Source organism: Cottoperca gobio, chromosome 15 (genome assembly GCF_900634415.1).
Source record: "Cottoperca gobio chromosome 15, fCotGob3.1, whole genome shotgun sequence".
In the NCBI taxonomy this organism is placed as follows: domain Eukaryota; kingdom Metazoa; phylum Chordata; class Actinopteri; order Perciformes; family Bovichtidae; genus Cottoperca; species Cottoperca gobio.
The window spans coordinates 18,330,118-18,348,368 of NC_041369.1; the positions used below are offsets into that span (position 1 = coordinate 18,330,118).

Below are 18,251 nucleotides of genomic sequence, written 5' to 3' on the forward strand. Positions count from 1 at the left end.
TCACCGCTGAGTGCTGTTAAGTATACCATCCACGCTTCGGACTCTCACTCCGTCCCAGCCAGTTTGTCAGGGATGAGAAAGAAACAGGGGTTGCACGCGGGCACGCACACGGTGAGACATCCCACACACACACACACACACACACACACACACGCTTGAAGGGTTACAGGCACAGAGGCAAGCTAGAATACAAAGTTAAGCATTCAGAGGCTGCCACATGCACGAATACCAAAAGGAAACTAAACACCGATGCTGTTTGGTAAAAGTGTTTACCTCCCGGAGCACTGAATGCACAAAAAAATGTTAAAATTAATAAGTCTGGAAATGAAAGAAAGCATTTCTGTTGTTTAAACACTTGAAGGAAGAAAACACATAGGGAGTGTATTGAAAGTAGCAACTTTTTTTTTCTTTTTGAGATACAACTATTTACATGTAAGCAAAGACAGTGTCCTTGAAACGAGTACAAACATTTTTTTTCTCCACTTCCTGCGATTTTTGTTTTTCCAAATGACAACCCAGAAATATTGTATAAAATAAAAATATCAGCTTCAGGGAAAAAAGTAGTCTAAGCATTTTTAAATGTCCATTAACCGCTATTTACAGGAGTATTTACATTCTGAAATCCCATTCAGACCAGAGTTTTGCAAAGTAATTAAACAGTAAACAAAGTTGCAACTATGTTCACTGCAGCCCTACAAACCAGATACAACTAATCTGCTTATACAGGTATGGCTGTCATTCAAATCAGTGATCGTACATATGAGCAGTACAAGACAGAGGCGTTTTGAAGGTTCATGTGCATCATTACAAGTAAAAATGACACCAAAATAATAAATAAATGGGAGCTTAATGAAAGTTGTCCAATGCAGAGACATCATGATACAATGAGTACAAACATGACGCTACATGTGGCTGGACATACAGAATGTGTCGCCATCTGGAAATCCCCAACGTCCATTAACATGAGAATAAAAATGACTTTCCCCATTTTTTTTTTTTTTTTTATGCAGCAAGTTTTTATGAAATTTGTGAAAATTGCGTATTTAAGCCAAAAACCATAACTCCGCTAAATCCGTCACATCCATGTAATTATGTCCAGCCACTGAGCTGTGTCACATGGGATATATCTTTAATGAAACATGACGTGGAAACTTTAGACACAAACGGCATCTCACTAGGTAAAAACGTTGCATTTACAAAAGGAGGAGAAAGCATTAAATTAAATACATTTTTAAAAATTAAACTTCATTACAAATTCATAAAAAGGAAGCACAACCATCAATTTGTTGAGTAATTCATCACATCTGTTATACCTGTGAGTTTCAATGCATACTGTAATTACATACTCTTGATTTAATTTGAATTTAAATGAGCTAATAAACAAATAAATGTGACCAAATTGATAACGGGTGCGAAGGAAACCTCAAATTAATCATAGCGCGTTATTTCCAAGTGCCATTATCAGTCAAATAAAAAACATCCCATCAAAGTCGGCATGTCCCACCGTCCCGTCTTAAGTAGTTCATAATTTGGGTGAGAAAAAAAATGCCCTCAAGGAAAAATCTAAAAAAAACATAAGAGAACGCCTACGCGACTCGCTAACTCGCACGCTTTACAAAAGTAACGGGCACAACAAAAACATAAAAATCAAAGATTAAAAATACTCTCCTTCCCTTAAACATTCAAACCAACTGCAAACATTTAGGTAAATGGATGTATGCATTCAAAATCATTCCACACACGTTTACACAGAGACATCATTCTGACAGCCATGAAAATGATTGTTTTTCATGCTAAGCAATGATTTCATCCTTGGCTTTGATGTGGATGAGATTAAAATGTAATGATCCAGAACATTTGATTCAGAGCTTCACACTCAAGCTCGGTGACCAGGAATCGAGAGCGGGCAGCGGTTCAGGAGACTGAGACTGTCGAACCGTTTGGGACGTTTATAAAGAAAAACAAAAAGAGGTCTTGCTTTGAGTCCATTTTCAGATTTGAGTATTTTTGAAACTTAAGCCTCTGCCCGATTCCCAGTGACCTGAGGATGAATCTTCTGACTCTGAATGTGGCGCTAGTGGAGTGGAACTGAAGGAATCTGCGTGTCTGTCAGCTAGCAGGGCTTTGGTTCAGGCTGTGCTCCAGAGAGGGAGTGAAACTTTTACATTTGCTTGTTCAACACACCTTTTATCGGTAACAACTCAGAGTGATGGCAGCATTGGGTGATCTGGGGAAGTCAAAGGAATGCCGCAGAGTCTCCAATGACCCCCCCCCCCCCCCCCCCCCTGTGGCTCCTGTCGGGTACGGGGCACCAGAATAGCCTGGGATCCCTTTTTATGTGCAGAGTGTGAGTTCCCTTTCTGGCTGTCTGTTAACAGTGCTCCAGGTAGTCGATGACCCGCGTGATAGACTTCTGTCCCGTGGTGCCCATCGCACACTGTGCAGAGACACAATGAGAAAAACAAAGAGTGTGAGGGAGCCAACGTGTACTACTGTACTTGTGAAGTTTTGACAGTTAAGATCTGTTCTTGAAAGGCGACATTAATGAAACAGATGGCGCCGTTCTTCAGCTCTGACGGGATGAGTCACTTTCAAAGCTGCTGCAAAATGCACATCTGTGTAACTCTTCAGTTAAATATTAATGCTCAATATATTTTTAAATGACTACTTGAATTATGCTGCTTGGATACACAAGAATCATATTTAATTGATAACAATTTATTGGTCATATTTTGTATGATAATGGCACATTACTGCCACAAAAGCTTTATGACGGCTAAGTGCCACTAGAGGCTGTGCAAGTGCTTTTAGACCGACCAAGACGATCTTGAGATATTTTAAATAAGCGACAATCACAGGGCCTTTTTATTCATTGATTTACAGCCATTATTCATCCTTCAATCTCTGCGTTAATTAACTATACAGAATAAAAAGCTTCCATTAATCATCCAAATGACAGTGTTTTCTGAGAAGGGAGCCCAATGAAGGCGCAGAAAAAAACAGGAATTATATTTGAAACTAAAAGGAAATGTGGAATTACTGGCCCTCAAAAATGTTTATATGATTTAAGGCACACGAGGAACACTTCACTTTTCCTTCAATATGTCAAAAATAAAAAGGGCATTTTGTAACTTCAACAGATTTTGCTTGGAGCTTAGATTGCATCAGTATTTTTAAAAGATGAAGCCAGAAAACGATTGCTCATCTTTTGGGAAGCAAATAGATTAAATGAGTCACTAAAGCACTACACTATAGTTTAATCCTAATGTATACGTCTTATCATAATGGTGACAGCATCATCATGCAATGCTGACGACAGAAGGTGCGCGTGGACGGTCATACTCACAGTGAGGTTCATGAAACTCAAGAACTTCTTCAGCATTTCTGTCATGATGGAGAAATCCCCCTTCGGTAGATTCTCTCTCACAGTAGTCACATTTTTCTGAGAGGGGCAGAGAGATGAGTGAGCAACATAAATATTTTAGGAGTAGGAAAAATAATCTTAAATCCTATTATGTACGAGTCTAAAAGTCTCACCTGGCTTCCCTGGCAGAGGCAGCCCAGCAGTAGAGCCGTGTAGGAGGCAACAATACTGTCCTCCATATGCTTGCCTGCATGCTGCAGAGCTAAAAACAACGGAGAAAAGAAAAACATTCACAATTGGCGGATTCATACTGCTGTGAAGACACGCGTGTTGTTCCTGCACGATGCTTCTGTACAACAGAACCGGGCTGCAGCTCGTGATTATTTTTGATAGACAGCAGATTCATTTGCAGATCACTTCCTTGTCAGTTGAGAAACAACTATCAGTATAGGTTTATGGCCTAATCACTTCAGCTCTAGTGGGTATACACTCTTTGAAGGCTTTGTAATCCAGTGATATTCCACCGTTTATCTAGATTCTGATTTTGGCCAGAGCTAAAAACACACACACAAACATCTAACCTTTATTTAGATCCAACTCTTCATCCTCTTCCTCCTTCTTCTCATCCTCTTTCTTCTCCTCCGTTTGGCTGTCGTTGTTTTCGGCCGCCACCCACTGTATCTCTCCCGACGTCTCCTTCCACTCTCCGCTTTTGTCCGGTGCCGGCTTGGGTGCCTCGCTGATGAGGTCATCGGTCTTCGCCTCAGCCAGGATGGCGGCGCGTTCCCTCTCAAGGAAAAGCTACGATTTAGAGAGAAATAAAAACTGATGTGAACTCCGTTTTAAATCGGAGCCGAGTAACACGGCTGATGCGTTTTATAATTTTAAAGGTCAGAAAGAAATGGGGGACGCCAAAAACTCACTTGACAGTAAAAAGGTCATTTTAAAGTTAATCACGACTTCACTCTCAAAATGTCCTTTTAGGCTTTCAGAAAAATGTGCGCTAATGAGTCAATTGGGCAACGAGTTTGATTAAACTAATATTAAAGCAACGTTTTTTCTAAGATGACATTTTTATCTTGAAATTCAAATCCACAAATGAGTGTGCATCGATTTGCTTATTACTTATGTTCAGGCTGTCAGAAATATGCAATGTGCAGCTTATGTGGTCGGGCATGTGGCACCGAGGGGACATTTGAAATGATACAGCAATATAGCATCATCCATATTCATGAATGTATCAGAGTAATGTTTCAACTCTCAACCTTCTGCCTGAGAAAACATTTGAAACCCTGTCTCACCCGTTCATACTGTTCTTTCAACAGTAAAAACATTGATTTTTCTCCTCATGCCCGCTCATCGCCAACGCTTTCTGCTCACATCCTTACTTCAAAAGAAATCATGAAAGAAATAATAATCTGGAGCCAAGAAAAAAAACTAGACAACTGCTAAAATATTCATTATTAAGTCCTTCCACAGTTCCTACCTGCACCAGGGCAGCCAAAGCACCGGAGGGCTTGGGCTTGACGGTCACGTCTTCCTGAGTCTCAGCTGTGCTTGGCGGAGCTGACGCTGCCGCTGTGTCCGATTGTGTTGGATCAGCAGGCTGCATCAGGCTGTCTTCCAGACAGGTGTCGTCGACGATGAACTCCATGTCCACCAGACAGTGGCGGTTTCTGGAGCTGTACTCCACAAGGTTAATCAGTAGACCCAGACCCTGGAATACACAAAGAAATATAAACAAATGAGACACGCGTACGTACGGCCGGTCGAATATCTTGTAAACAATCAAGAGCGCCTTACCAGTACTCGCACGTCGAAGCGCTGCTCCTGTGGTATGTAGCGTGGAACTCTGAGGACGCAGTTCAGAGCAGTTGTGGTCAGCTGTTCTTGCTCGCCTGTCTTGGTGCTTCCCCACTCTGCAGATAAAAACAACATCATCACTGACCTCTGCTCATACTCATCAATATCCTGCTAAGCACCTGAAGCCTGGTGATAGAGACGAGCACATTAATCAGAATATAGTCCAACACTGATGTTGCAATGTAACTTAATCAAACTGATTCACTGTTAGGCATCACATCAGACGAACTATCAGCCATAACACTGATGAGCTCTTAATATCCAGAGAACAAACAGAAAAAAGGCAAAACAAAAAGCACCAATTATTAAATATTAACTATTAAATAAGAATACCATTGTCGTGGGTAAGGTTGAGCAGCACTCCTATGATGGCCCTCATGCAGTCCTCCACAGCCTTGCCCACGTTACTGAAGCTGCAGTGGGGCAGCGTTGCACCCGACAATGACAGAGAGCTGTTGTTTAAAGCCCGGCTGTATCGCTGAATCATGTCCTCACAGTACCGCAGAGCTCTGGGGAAAGTAAGAAAGCATACTAATGAGAGACATTAAAGCGCTAAGTTATGTTAGAGATGAACATAAGCAGAGGAGAGGAGAGGAGCAGGAGATTAAAGAAATGTATACGACACAACCCTGAATGTCATTATGTGTCCACCAACACAGAAATATCAATCCAAGCTTCATCAGATCCAAATTTGCTGAGAAATGTTCATTGGCTCCGATGATAATAGTTATATAGTAACACTGTAGTAGTTGTGTTACTGCGATGTCTGTGTTTTACTGATTATTCCTTTGCTTCAAATCAAGATGTTTTGATTAACAGACACACAAGAACAAAAAACAATAACACCTCCGAGGAACCTTTAATGTGATCGGTACAAAGATAAACTGAAGTGTTGTTATATGAGACCGTCTCAGTATTTGTGTGTGTCCAGTCAATAATAGCTCCGAGCTATATCTGGTGCTCACCTGGCAGAGGAGACGATTAGTTGCGAGTCTTTGTAGGCAATCAAGTAACCCTGGTTCTCTGGGTTCTGCACTGTCACCTGTTGGCAGAAGATGAAAGAGAAATAAAATCAATAGAGGGGAAAGTACGTTTAAGGCTAGAAGAGGAGTCAAGAAACAAAACATGAGGAGAGACACTTTTGTTTGCTTCAGACTTTTGATCAGTGACATTACAAAAATAAAAAGGTAACACTAAAAGAAGTTACCTTCCACTTCCCAGCACTCAATTACTCTCGTCCTTTACTGTCACCTTTGTATGACTTTGGTGAAAGAGGAAACCCAACTTAACAGAGCAGTACTTACACTTTCAAGCACTCTCAGACACCTCTCAGCTCCCCATAAAGATGCAACAAGGTTCTCCTTGTCATCCTCTTGGCTCAGGTTCTGCACACACTCTTTGACTGCGGTAGCACAAAGCACACGAGGAACATGACTATTAGACATTCTGACAGATACATGAAAGTCAACAGCTGTGATACTTGATGTTGGAAAGCAAATCTTTGCACATATACCCAAGTATAGAGACTTGCCACCTACATTCTCTGCATCCCACACACCTACCTTTGTCTATGATATGGTCCAAACCGCCCAGAAGTCGAAGTTCTTCTTTGAACCAATCCCCAGCTCTCTTGGAGGTGAGAGAGAGCAGTGTCTCCATGGCAAGGTGGCCCGTCTACAAAGAGGAAAAACATCACGTCAAATATGTACACTTTATTTATTTGGCAACTCTTTCCCACTGGGAGAACTGAAATATGGAAGAGTTATGAGGACATGAGCACATTCTTGATAATATGGCCCAGGATTGATGCATTTTAGGTTAAAATTTACTTCTATCCATTTCAGCTGGCTGACAAGGAAGATAAAAAAGATGCATATGTGAATAGTGCCCCCACTTTAACATAAAGAACGGCCTGAAATGAGACTAAATCTACAGGCAGCCATTGTTTACAGAGAACACAATGCATCTTCCACTAACAGGTGCTTAGTATTCAGATTTTAGGAATAAGAGAGTGCCTTAAAAACAATGAGACGTTTTATGCTCAATATGACAGATTAGACTTTTACTAAAAGCATTTTGAATGAAGCCATTGAAGTATTTATGAAATGTTGTTTGGTAAAGAAAGAATCATTACAAAGCTCAGAGACGGTGGTTATCCGTTTGAAGTGAAGCTTCTTTTGTTACATTTATTTCGTTATAAAAAGGACAACGCACCGTGATGTTTTCCAAGTCGAGGTGCTTGTTATGCACCGTCTCACACAGCTTCCTGATCTTCTCCTTGACCTTTTCCACTTCCTTTGCAGGTGAGCTGATCCTGGTGGGCCGAGTAGTCCTGGTCCAACTCCAGCAGCTTGATCATAAGCTCCAGACAGGCTCTGTCCAGATCCATGTTAAGACGATCCCGACTGAGAATGTACATCAGGGAAGCCGTACACAGACCAAGGTTCTGATAGGGAGGATAGAGAAAGGCCATTTTGAAAAAGATTGGTGCAGAGCACACTGAGGTGAGACATGGTGGTCAACCATTTGTGACAGCCTGAAGAAGCTGAGAAAATCTGAATACCTGTCCACCATCATTAAAGCATCTGATTAGTGTATATATGCAGGTTTTCCCATTGCCAGTATGCCTTCCTGATTCAACGTCACAAACACACAGAGCAGGGCTAACTGTTCTGAAGACCTCAATGCTTTCACTTAAATGTAATAATAAAAAAATATATACGACATATAAATAGCTGCAGGCATGTAGACAATAAATATCCTGTTCATTAGTAAATATTGCAGAGGTGTTAAACAACATCATCTTCTCCAGATTAAATACAGCATACGTTCTTAAAGCTGCTCTGTAACACGCTGCTAGCTAATAAGGCAGGTTAAAAATACCGACAATTTAGCAACCAGTTGACATAACAGACCACCATTGCAGGTCTACATGTCCTGTCAGATACAAACAGCAACATCAGGTCATGATATACACGGAGCAACACTTTAAAGTGTATATTATACTTATTATTTGTAAAACTAATAGGAAACACTGTAACAACAACAACTGCAGTGATATACTGAGTTTCTGAAATAACTATGTGTACGTGTTGAATCAGATGAGTCTCTAACCACGAGGTCTCCTTATTGGCCGCCCCCGTTTGTTACCTTTGGGTTTTTCAGCTAAAGTTCTTGGTTCAAACTCCCATAAAACATGGAACTAAACCTTAAGAGAATATTTTTCCATCAAGGACAGAGTAAATAACAAAAGCAGTACTTCATCAAACATGGCACACATATTACCATTCGTCACTACTTTACAAAAGAATGATCTCTTGAGGGAGAAGACAAATAGAAATTGAAGACGCAGGTGACAGAAAAGTGTTTTACTGACCGGGTGTTGTGGAGCATCACTGAGCATTTTGAAGACTTGCGCCACTTTCCCTCTGGCCCGCAGGTGCATCCTGAAACCGGGCATGGCACACCGTGTGGCCAGGCTGATTATACTGCAGCAGCGAGAGGGGACAAGAGGGACAGCGTACTTCCAAATCAATATCACCATTTGTGATTTCCTCCGGCAACATGTTTTCTAACACATTTCCTTCCTATTCTCTCCACATGTGTAAAGACTAAAGCACTGAAGGAGGCTGGACTCCATACAGATTCTTCTGAAGTCAAGGCTGTGTCTCCTGAGTGGATTTCATTTTCCCAACAGAATGGCTGTGTGCTTTATCATACTACAGAAAAACAAGAGCTTCATCTCAGCATTTAACAGCCGCTAGATGGGGGAATAAAAAGGAAACTCATAATATTAGGTACTTATGCCGCCTCTATAGGGCTCATTATTTTTGTGTTAATGAAAAAAAACACAAAGATTACAACAAGTGGATGCTTCTTTATCAAGAGGTGCAAAGACTGTCACCAAGTATATTGCATGTGAACAAGACATTTGAGTAAAAACAAACGTCACATTCTCTGTGGTTCTTAAAACAAATGTACTTTGTAATGTTTTCTCCTGCTGCGTGCCGTTTTGCTGTGATCAACTAAAGCATCTGATCATGTCATTGCTTTACGAATAGGCTATGGTAATACTCGGTGACATGAACAAACGTCAGGTGACAGGGGCTTGTACCATTCGATCAACTCAGTGAGGTACGTGGCACTCACAAATCAGTACCATAAGCGTCGCCACAAGAAGAAAAAAATCTAGGTTGGCGCAGTCTTGGAGCATCGAAGTGCTACTCTGTAGCGTTAAACAAAAAATGTCAGCACGAAGTATTTTACTCCACTTACCTAAGGCATCTTGTGTTGAGTGGCTGGCTGCTCTTCAACCCCGTCTCCAGGTACTCAAAATCATCTGTGAACTCTTGATTCTCTCCAAACTCCACCACGTCATTGAAGTGCTTCACATGCTGCACCACCGTGTACAGCTGGTGGAAGGGGAATGGGGTTAATTACAGCTAATTGGGAAGTAGTGCATCTGTCCAGAGTCACAATCCACACAACACACATACACACACAGCTCTGTTATTATTAAAGTCCTTTCTCTTGGTTTCATTACCAGCGATAGAGGACTGTGCTAATACTCTTAATCAATAAAAGCTCAGCATGTGGCGTTAGCGCCTGATCAGCAGTTGACTCTGTAGGTTTACCAGTGTACGGCAGTCATGATTTGTGTGCACTCAGCACAAGCCACGAGGAAGCACCCGGGTTTAAGAGAACTCCAATGTGTGGTGACAGCTTAGCTGAAGCCATTTTACCTCAGGGGATCTGTGACTAACAGCCTGACCTGGGGCCAGAAGGCCCATCTGTAAATGACACAAGCTTAACGGGAGTGCAAATTAACAGCAACAGTCCTCATTGCCACCTTCAATCCACAACGGGGTTAATTTAAAACAACAGCGAGCTTGAAATGCACCAAATAATTGCTATCTCTGCATCAAATGGTAAAGGCAGCTTGGCTGAGCATGAAAAAGATTCACATCATAGCAGGATGCAAACAAATGTCTTAAAAACAAACTGAACACAAATAATCATTTTGCTGCTCTCCTTGTTCCTCAGCAGACGTTTAAAAACATCTCGGTGAGCGCCGGACTCACCTCCTTGTGCTCCTTCCTGCATTTGAGTGCAGTGACAATATCCTGGTTGAGTCGCGTGGGGATGGTCTCCGACTTAATGACTTTGGGCGGTGGTGGAGGGGCTTTGAACAAGCCATCATCTTTATGGGAGTTGCTGTCCTTGCTGCTGCTCGATAAAATAGCCTGAGGAAGAAAAGAGGCGGAGATATGGGGGCTCATACCAAAGTAACAAAATCTGTTTAACGACATGCCCGTAAGATTTAGCACAGCTGAATAGTCTGTTAAGCATACATGTCTTTAATAAGTGTTGTTAACAGATGTCAGATGAGGTAGTGCAAAGTACAAAAACTACTTTTAAATTCCATTTGTCAGACTCTGATTAACTTGTCTCTGAACAAACATTTATTTCCATGGGGGAGAATTCTACACAGAATATACAAATAAACCCAGGTTCACTTGTCTGGGAAACAGCAATGTGAACGGAAGGAGATTAATTAGAGCAATTAAACAAAACTGTTGACTACTAAGAGACCAATAAACAATATCCCGGGTTGTGGACCATAAGGAACGGGGAATTATGTAAACAAATGGAACTAGTTATTAGTATTGGCTTAACATAAATACTCTAATAAAACAAATGCAGACATTTCACATGAGAACTTTAAACATCACAAATTCACCCTTTTCGCACCGGGACGCAGCCTTTGTAGAGCTAAACAAAACCCAATAAAGCCAAAGTCAACACCAATGATCACTAAAAGAGCGGTTACTTACCGGAGCAGTTTGAGACCGAGAAAGTGGAGGCACAGGTATCTCTTCAGGCTCAGGTTGGTTCCAGTGGCGAGCGTTGTACACAGCTTTAGCAGGGGACTGGAACCCGGTCAGAATTTAAGAATTGGTTAGTTATCTAAACGGAGACAGCGCTCAAAGCCCCCAAAAACACGCCACCAATAAATCAACAAATACAATGTAGAAATACTTCCATGTGATTATCCATAAACCATTCTAGCACAAAGCTGAAGTTATTGTTGTGAATTAGCACAATTGAACACATAAATATTGCATGCTGCAAACATGATGATCGACTGAGACAACAGCCGCCTCAGTGTGGAGCACAACAGTCCCTAAGCAGCCCCAAACCTTTCCTGGAAATGACACATTGTGCGACACAATTATATATTGCAAAGACAATGTGCGCAGTTTTGTCAATGATGTAGAAACAGTAAACACAAAGAATTAGGAAAACAGACCACAAATAACCCAAAGCCACTGCAAAACATGATCTATATAAGCAGAGCCGATATGGGCACAAAATACCACAAATTAAAGCTGAGCTGTTCAGATAAATATGAGCCTGACGAAGAGGTAATATTCAAACCCCGTTCATCCTGGAAGACCATGTACTGCGCGTGCTACTGAACACACATGCGAGACTGCTGTCCCATTGAAGGCTAATCAATGGGCATCTCCATTCAGACCCTCGAGTCTGCAACTGTAGTTCTAGCACACATGGCCACCAAAGAAATGTAGGTTTTAGTTTAGCTTCTTTCCCGCCGCCTTATATTTCTCTGACGCTCTCCTCTCTCCAATTATATCTATCTATTTTTAGACCAGCTAAGTATTCTTTTATGTAAATGTCATTTAAACATTTATAACATCAAACGAAATGCCTGTTCAAAATCAACCCTGGCCAGGGAGAAGGTCATGAAGGCAGGTTAGATAACAAAAATAACTTCAGCGTAAAAGCAGGCAGAGAAGTACAGATATTTCGAGGATGCTCGTGTACCTTCTTGGGTCCACTGAAGATCTTTTTGAGTCCACTGCCTGAGTCCTTGGATTTATCACTTGCCTTCCCTGAGCGTCCTTTCTGTCCCTCAATGCCGCCAGGACTGGAGTCATCAGAGAAGTCAAAAGATTCTGTTGGATAAACCAGATTGTTGAAGGCAGGAAACGAGCACCAATGTGTGAATGGACTGAACTGTTATGGTTTAGCTTTTATTAAAATGTTGGGAGGAAAAAAACTGTCCACAAATATCTTTATCACAACATCACAGAGGTCAACTCTTCAGTTCAGTAACGTCAGTAATTAGATGGCCGTGTCTCTATAAATTAGGGATCCGCTCACCTGTATTGCTGCTGGCCTGGCTGTCCTGAGAGTCACTGGTATGAGGGCTGTCCACACCGGAGCTCAGAGCAGCTAAGGCTGCAGCCGCCTTCTTGGCTTTTTTCTCTTTGGCCTGAGAGCTCTCCTCGTCGCTGTCACTCTCACTCAGGTCGTCAAAGCCAAAGTACTTGATCTTGTAGTTACTCTTGCCACCTTCTGGACCCTCCTCGCCCCCCTGGTCCTCTTTGTCCTCAAAGCCAAAAAACTCTAGCTTGGTCTCAGCCTTGGTCTTCTTGGTCTTTGTCTGGGTGGGTCTGAACCTGAGAAGATACAGCGAGAGGATTTGTTTCTTGTTCCTTTGTATTGTTGTTTATTGTATTGTAAGAGTAAGTAGTAAACTATATTTATATAGCACTGCAAACAGCAGTACCAAAGTGAGTTACAGTTTACAATAAAAATGCATAAGAATACACGGCGTAAAAACACATAACAATTTATAGAACAGAAACTCAACAATAAAATTAATATAACCAACCAAAGAAGAATTAACAGACAAATAAAAGCAAAAGGAACATTTAAGAGGAAACTGGAGCACCCATTGAAGATAAACCAATAAAAAGAAAACAGAAGTAGGGGTCCAAACTTTTGTACAACTCAATAAACTGACAACTGTTCACAGCTAAGACGCCACAATTTTACTTTTTAGAAGCCACTCAAACATTCTGCATAATAGAACGATAATAGACCACACATACTGCATACAATGACAATGTCTCCAAAAGAAAAAGAAAAAAGAGAGAGAGAGATCTAGCATATATATTCTATTTTTTATTTTAAACCAAGTTCTCAGCCATAATACTTATTTATCACTATTGTTTACTAATTTGCTTATCCTGAATGACTCACACGACACAAACATGTACAGAAGCTGATAAATATCACTAATTCATTCATTTCGACAAACTAAGAAAATGTTGGGATGATGTCCATATCACCCGTCCCCACAATAACGTTTTACTGTGTTCTTCACAACGCAGGCCGTTAAGATACATGGATTGAAATGACTTACCTGGAGGGTTTCGGTGGGGGAGCGTCTGACTTCTTCTTCATCTGGCCTGCGTCTCCAAGGTCAGCAGGGGCAGCTGGGGTGACCAGTTCATCAATGCTTCGCTCAATCGAGTCCTGGATGGTGACGTTACACACTGACAGACAGGAAGGGTGCAAAACCGTGTAGTCCCGTACCCTCCCACCGCCTCTGCCTGCGGGCTTGGCTGCTGTTTTAGCTTTGGCAGCAGTACTACTTGCGTTAGCAGAAAGGACACTGTTGGGTTTATCTTGGGCATTCGCTGTTTCAGTGGGCTTGCTGTTGTTTTCAGCAGGTTCAGAGGACGTTTTGTTAGGCTTGGTGGGTCGCTGGTATTTCTTGCAGTTTGATGCCCTCAGGATAAATGGGGATGGGGGAATGGTGTCAACCACTTGTGGTGGAGACTCTGCACTTTTCATGTCTTCCAATGGCAGTCCATCAGAAGAGGAAGGGGTTTGGAAGTCTCTGCTACCACCTGGTACATTAGTGGACAGTTTAAGATGGGGGACTACATTAAGAGAGGAGGAGATGGGCCTCTGGGGCGCTGAGTAGTTCTGATTACCAGAGGGGACTGTGTTTGACAAAGAGGCCTTGCATGCAGGTTTTTGGTTGCCATCTGATGTACTTTTGTACCAGGTCTGGTTATTTTTAACAACTCTCTCTTCAGTTGTTTGCTTGGCTGTAAATGGGGGGAAGAAAATACAGATGGTTACATATAACAACAACAAAATGGCTAGCAGACAGCATCAATCAAATAAACAACTGTCAAGACAATCAGGGGTGTTGTTGGTTATGTTGGTCTAGTTTATGTATTTATTACTTACATGTGAATGTGGCTGTTGCGCTCGCAGAGCCCAGTGCAGAAGCAACAACTGTGGCAGTCCCACCACCCTGCACTGCGGTCGTCTTTGATAAGGCCCCTTTATTGACTTCTGACTGGGACACGCTGTGAGGCGCATTCTTGGACTCATCATCACTGTCAAACCCAAATGGGTCTTCGTCACTGTCGCTGTCCTCAAGCCTTGGCCTCTTGGAAAGCTCAGAAACGTCAGGTTTTAAAATAGGCCTTTTGGCCCCCAACTGAGCCTTGTAGGTAGTCTCCCCCCATTTGGTGGTCAGTGTGGGCTTTTTATTGTTGAAGACCTCGTCAAATTTCGAATTAGCCTCCCCTCCCTTGCGGTTGTATGTTTTACCGAATCTGGATGTCATGTTGGTTGCTTTATGTTACATATTCCCTGTGAATAGAAGCAGAGATGATTCAACATTTACCACACCACTCAAGTGTCAAGTAACTTGTGCAAACGTCAGGCAACGCACAGCTCAAGTAACGTGTGTCCGACAAGTAAGTTGACGTTAAATAGCCTATAACGCTCAAAACGCAGTATTGCACCACGTTATAGAATAATCACACAATCCACAATCACACTGGCAAGGTTAGATGAATTAACTTGGCGTTAGCTCATAAATTATGTGTACAGTATGGTTGATAGCACACTAAGTTCGCATGGCTAGCTCGCTAGCTCAGACAGCAAAGCTTGTAAATAACATTAACGTTCGTTTTAAGTGCAATACGTTAAGAAGCTAATACGACTTGGATTAACTTTAGTAAAACTTTGACTTAAATGCATTACCTAACGTCACTCTGCCAGAGCAGTTAACTCTAATTTAACTACGTCTGTTAACCCTAGCTAGGCCTGCTCCTGCTTGTAAAGTTACTAAAAAAGTCAGCCATTAGCCGTTAGCTTCAACACTGCTGAACTATGCTAACGTTAGTCCCCTGTTTACATTTCACACTTGACTGCATCAAATGTGGGAATATTGTTTTAAAAAATGATTAAGTAATGCAAGATATACATTTGAATACAACGATTAAAAATCGTCGTGGGTACAAAAGAAAAGCAAACTGTTACCTTTCAACTCCGGCGACTAGCTTAACGTCCGCTTGTTTTTTAGCCAGCCGGCTAGGCCTGATCTCCCACTCGCTCACAAATTAAGCGGGTAAAGTGCGTTTAAACTACACAAGAAACACATATCCAACTCCAATTTGTCTCAAATGCAAAGCTCGTTGCCAAAGAGAAGCGGCCAAAACGAAACCGTAACTAGTATAGTCTAAATTTAGTGGATAATCCGGACTTTTTGCATTGTGTAGTGCTACTGACGGCCATTAAAATATCCCCTCCCTCCTCGAGCTCTGGCAAGACCCCCATGTAGTGCGCGGCGAGAAGGGAAATGACCAATCAGCGGCAGAGAGGTTGTCTTGTGCTTTGAGACTCTGTCAGCAAACTTGACTCTGATTGGTTAAAAAGTGAAACCATAACAAACGATAGGGGGAGCTGGAAGTCCATGTTTGTTGATTTAAACTTGAAGACGTGCCAAATACAAATGGTACAGATGGTGTCGTATGTTCTAGCATTTATCTCACAATCTGTGTTTGATACGTAGCTTTATTTCAGAGTGATGTTGTCTCTGTTCGCTTATGTTGTTACCTACTGGAACAGCTTTACAAAATACATTCATTGGAAACGGAATTTAGGCTACTCTATAAGTATTTATTGACTTATAAAATAAGGGAAATCTCCTTTAAAATTATACACAGATACTACCCAGCTAATCATTATCTAGTAAGTTGTAAAAACGATATTGATGTAAATTGATAATTCTGTGATGCAGTCTCAGAAACATTTATGTTGGCTCTGTACCCAGACTAAAAGGCAATGGAAGGACTTGAGTAGATTCATTATTGATAATATTGACTTTGTGCCTAGCCCTAGATATTGTTTGGTTTGGTTTCAATAAATGTAATTGCAATAAAATCAAAGAATATTATGCCTAATCATTCTCGAAGCAAAATCTATCCAGAAATCCAAATGACTCTAGACCCTCATTTCAAACTATTATATTAAAAAATGTAACCAAGCAATGCATGAAAACTTTTTTCTCATCTAAAAACAAGAATGCTATCAAGACAATGAATGTGTATAATGTATTTGTATGCATGAATAATGTACTCTGGCTTTGTATATCCCCTGGTATTCTGTTTTATTTTATTGTTATTGATTTATATCACTTATGTGTCTTCTGTATTCAATGTGTTTAGGCAATATTAAAAACTAACAAGCTCAGCTGAACTTAATTAAGCAACTTTCAGATAACTCAACAAAAATCCTTTGGTTTAAAATGCTTTTATTATTCTTTATACTATAAGATATACAGCTTAAAATATTAGGGACCTATATAGTAAATAATAAATAATATAATAAACCTATATATTAAAAATATAGTTAATTTATTTACTCAGTAATCTTAGAACAAATTGACAGTTTTCATCAGGACTATTTGTTTGGGAAAATGTTGTTCCAATGGAAACTGTTCACATAACCAGGTTATGTTTTCCAGAAATGCAAGTTGCTGTTGATTTAGTTTTTTATATAATGATTTTAATGTCATGGGCTCCACAAACGCATTTCCATTCACCTCCATTGTATTGGGAATGGTGGCTGATACTGCCGTCTCAAACCAAATTGGAACTGTGCATGGCTAGATACCACTAGACATGAGTGAAAAACACATGTGTTTGTTTGAGTGAACCAATCCTTTAAAGCCATAAGGTGCACAAGTAGCATTTGGTGGCTGAATTGGAGAAAGTAAATCTTGTTTTACAACTTCAAGTTACTTTTAACATTTAATCCCCTCATTCTGTTTACCACATTATTACTAGCTTGTTATCAAAAACACAATACAACATTTTATTTTTTTTATACAGCCAAGTTTGATCATTGTGTGCTCACTGGACTGAATGTTCAAACATCTGCAGCATGCTGGAAACAGAAAGCATATAGAAGCGTGGAAGTCCTTATAAAGATGCTGCATGCGGTCAGCTCTGTAGAAATGGCTGGATACTATGGATACTAATTTCTCTTGGGAGGCTAGGAAAATAACTCCTAGCCCTATATCTTTAGTCATGTCACAGGATTCACGGTTGTTCCCTATGTTACTGTAATCCCATGATATCAACGGTAAAGAGGCAAATCATGAACATACTTATCGTTAATGTTACTCAGATGCGGAAGAGTTCTGTGTTAGATCACAATACAACAAATGACCAAATGTTTCATTATCATTAACATTTGGAAAAAGATAAGAGTATGAAAAACACAAACCATATTCAGTCAGTGTTAGAGATACAGATTTATTTTGGCATCTGCATGTGGAAGACTGTCGCTCCACATCAAGGCTCAGAGGTGGTGAGGTAATAAGGCCTTGCCCTAGATGACTGATGCTTTTGAACTCAGGTTTTGGCAGTTTGGCAGTTATTTCTTAATTCAACAGGCAAACTCTACCGCTGAGTCCAAAGCTATGTATGCGGTAATCTCTCTGAATGCTTTGCAGTCTTGGAATAAATGAGTCAGGAATCGGTGCCATTGCCAAGTGAAATAAAACAACATCCAACAATTGTGTGTGTAACATCTGTCTGAAATATTTGCAACATAGTGAGATTGGTAAATTAAGAAGAGAGTCTGCAACACTGATACAGAACCATGAGATGGCAGCAACACTTGGTGTCGCGCTTCTGTTTCAGTGCTTTTTTTTGTTTTGTTTTTCAAAATTGCACCTTTAGTTCCCGAAGATGATGTGCCTGAGGGAAGCTTGACATCATGGGAAGGCATCTGTAATATAGCTCCGATGTGGTGTGTGGAAATGGAAAATGGGGTGTGAAGGATAAACATCTACTTGTTATTAGAGGCATGGTCTTAAATTCAAATGTAAAAACATTGC

At 40.9% G+C, this 18,251-nt stretch overlaps 1 protein-coding gene across 1 annotated transcript; it reads right to left on the minus strand.

Moving 5' to 3' along the window:
- Nucleotides 1-380: 380 nt before the first annotated feature.
- On the minus strand, nt 381-15,682 carry LOC115019890 (wings apart-like protein homolog). The gene is given in 21 exon segments (XM_029449580.1): nt 381-2,437; nt 3,347-3,442; nt 3,538-3,626; nt 3,946-4,165; nt 4,851-5,081; nt 5,168-5,283; nt 5,561-5,736; nt 6,193-6,269; nt 6,532-6,629; nt 6,790-6,901; nt 7,442-7,547; nt 7,549-7,673; nt 8,604-8,715; nt 9,503-9,639; nt 10,309-10,470; nt 11,062-11,157; nt 12,074-12,204; nt 12,413-12,711; nt 13,461-14,154; nt 14,300-14,710; nt 15,386-15,682. Coding segments are annotated over 20 exon segments (3,528 nt in total). The 5' UTR covers nt 14,685-14,710; nt 15,386-15,682; the 3' UTR covers nt 381-2,371.
- Nucleotides 15,683-18,251: the final 2,569 nt, after the last annotated feature.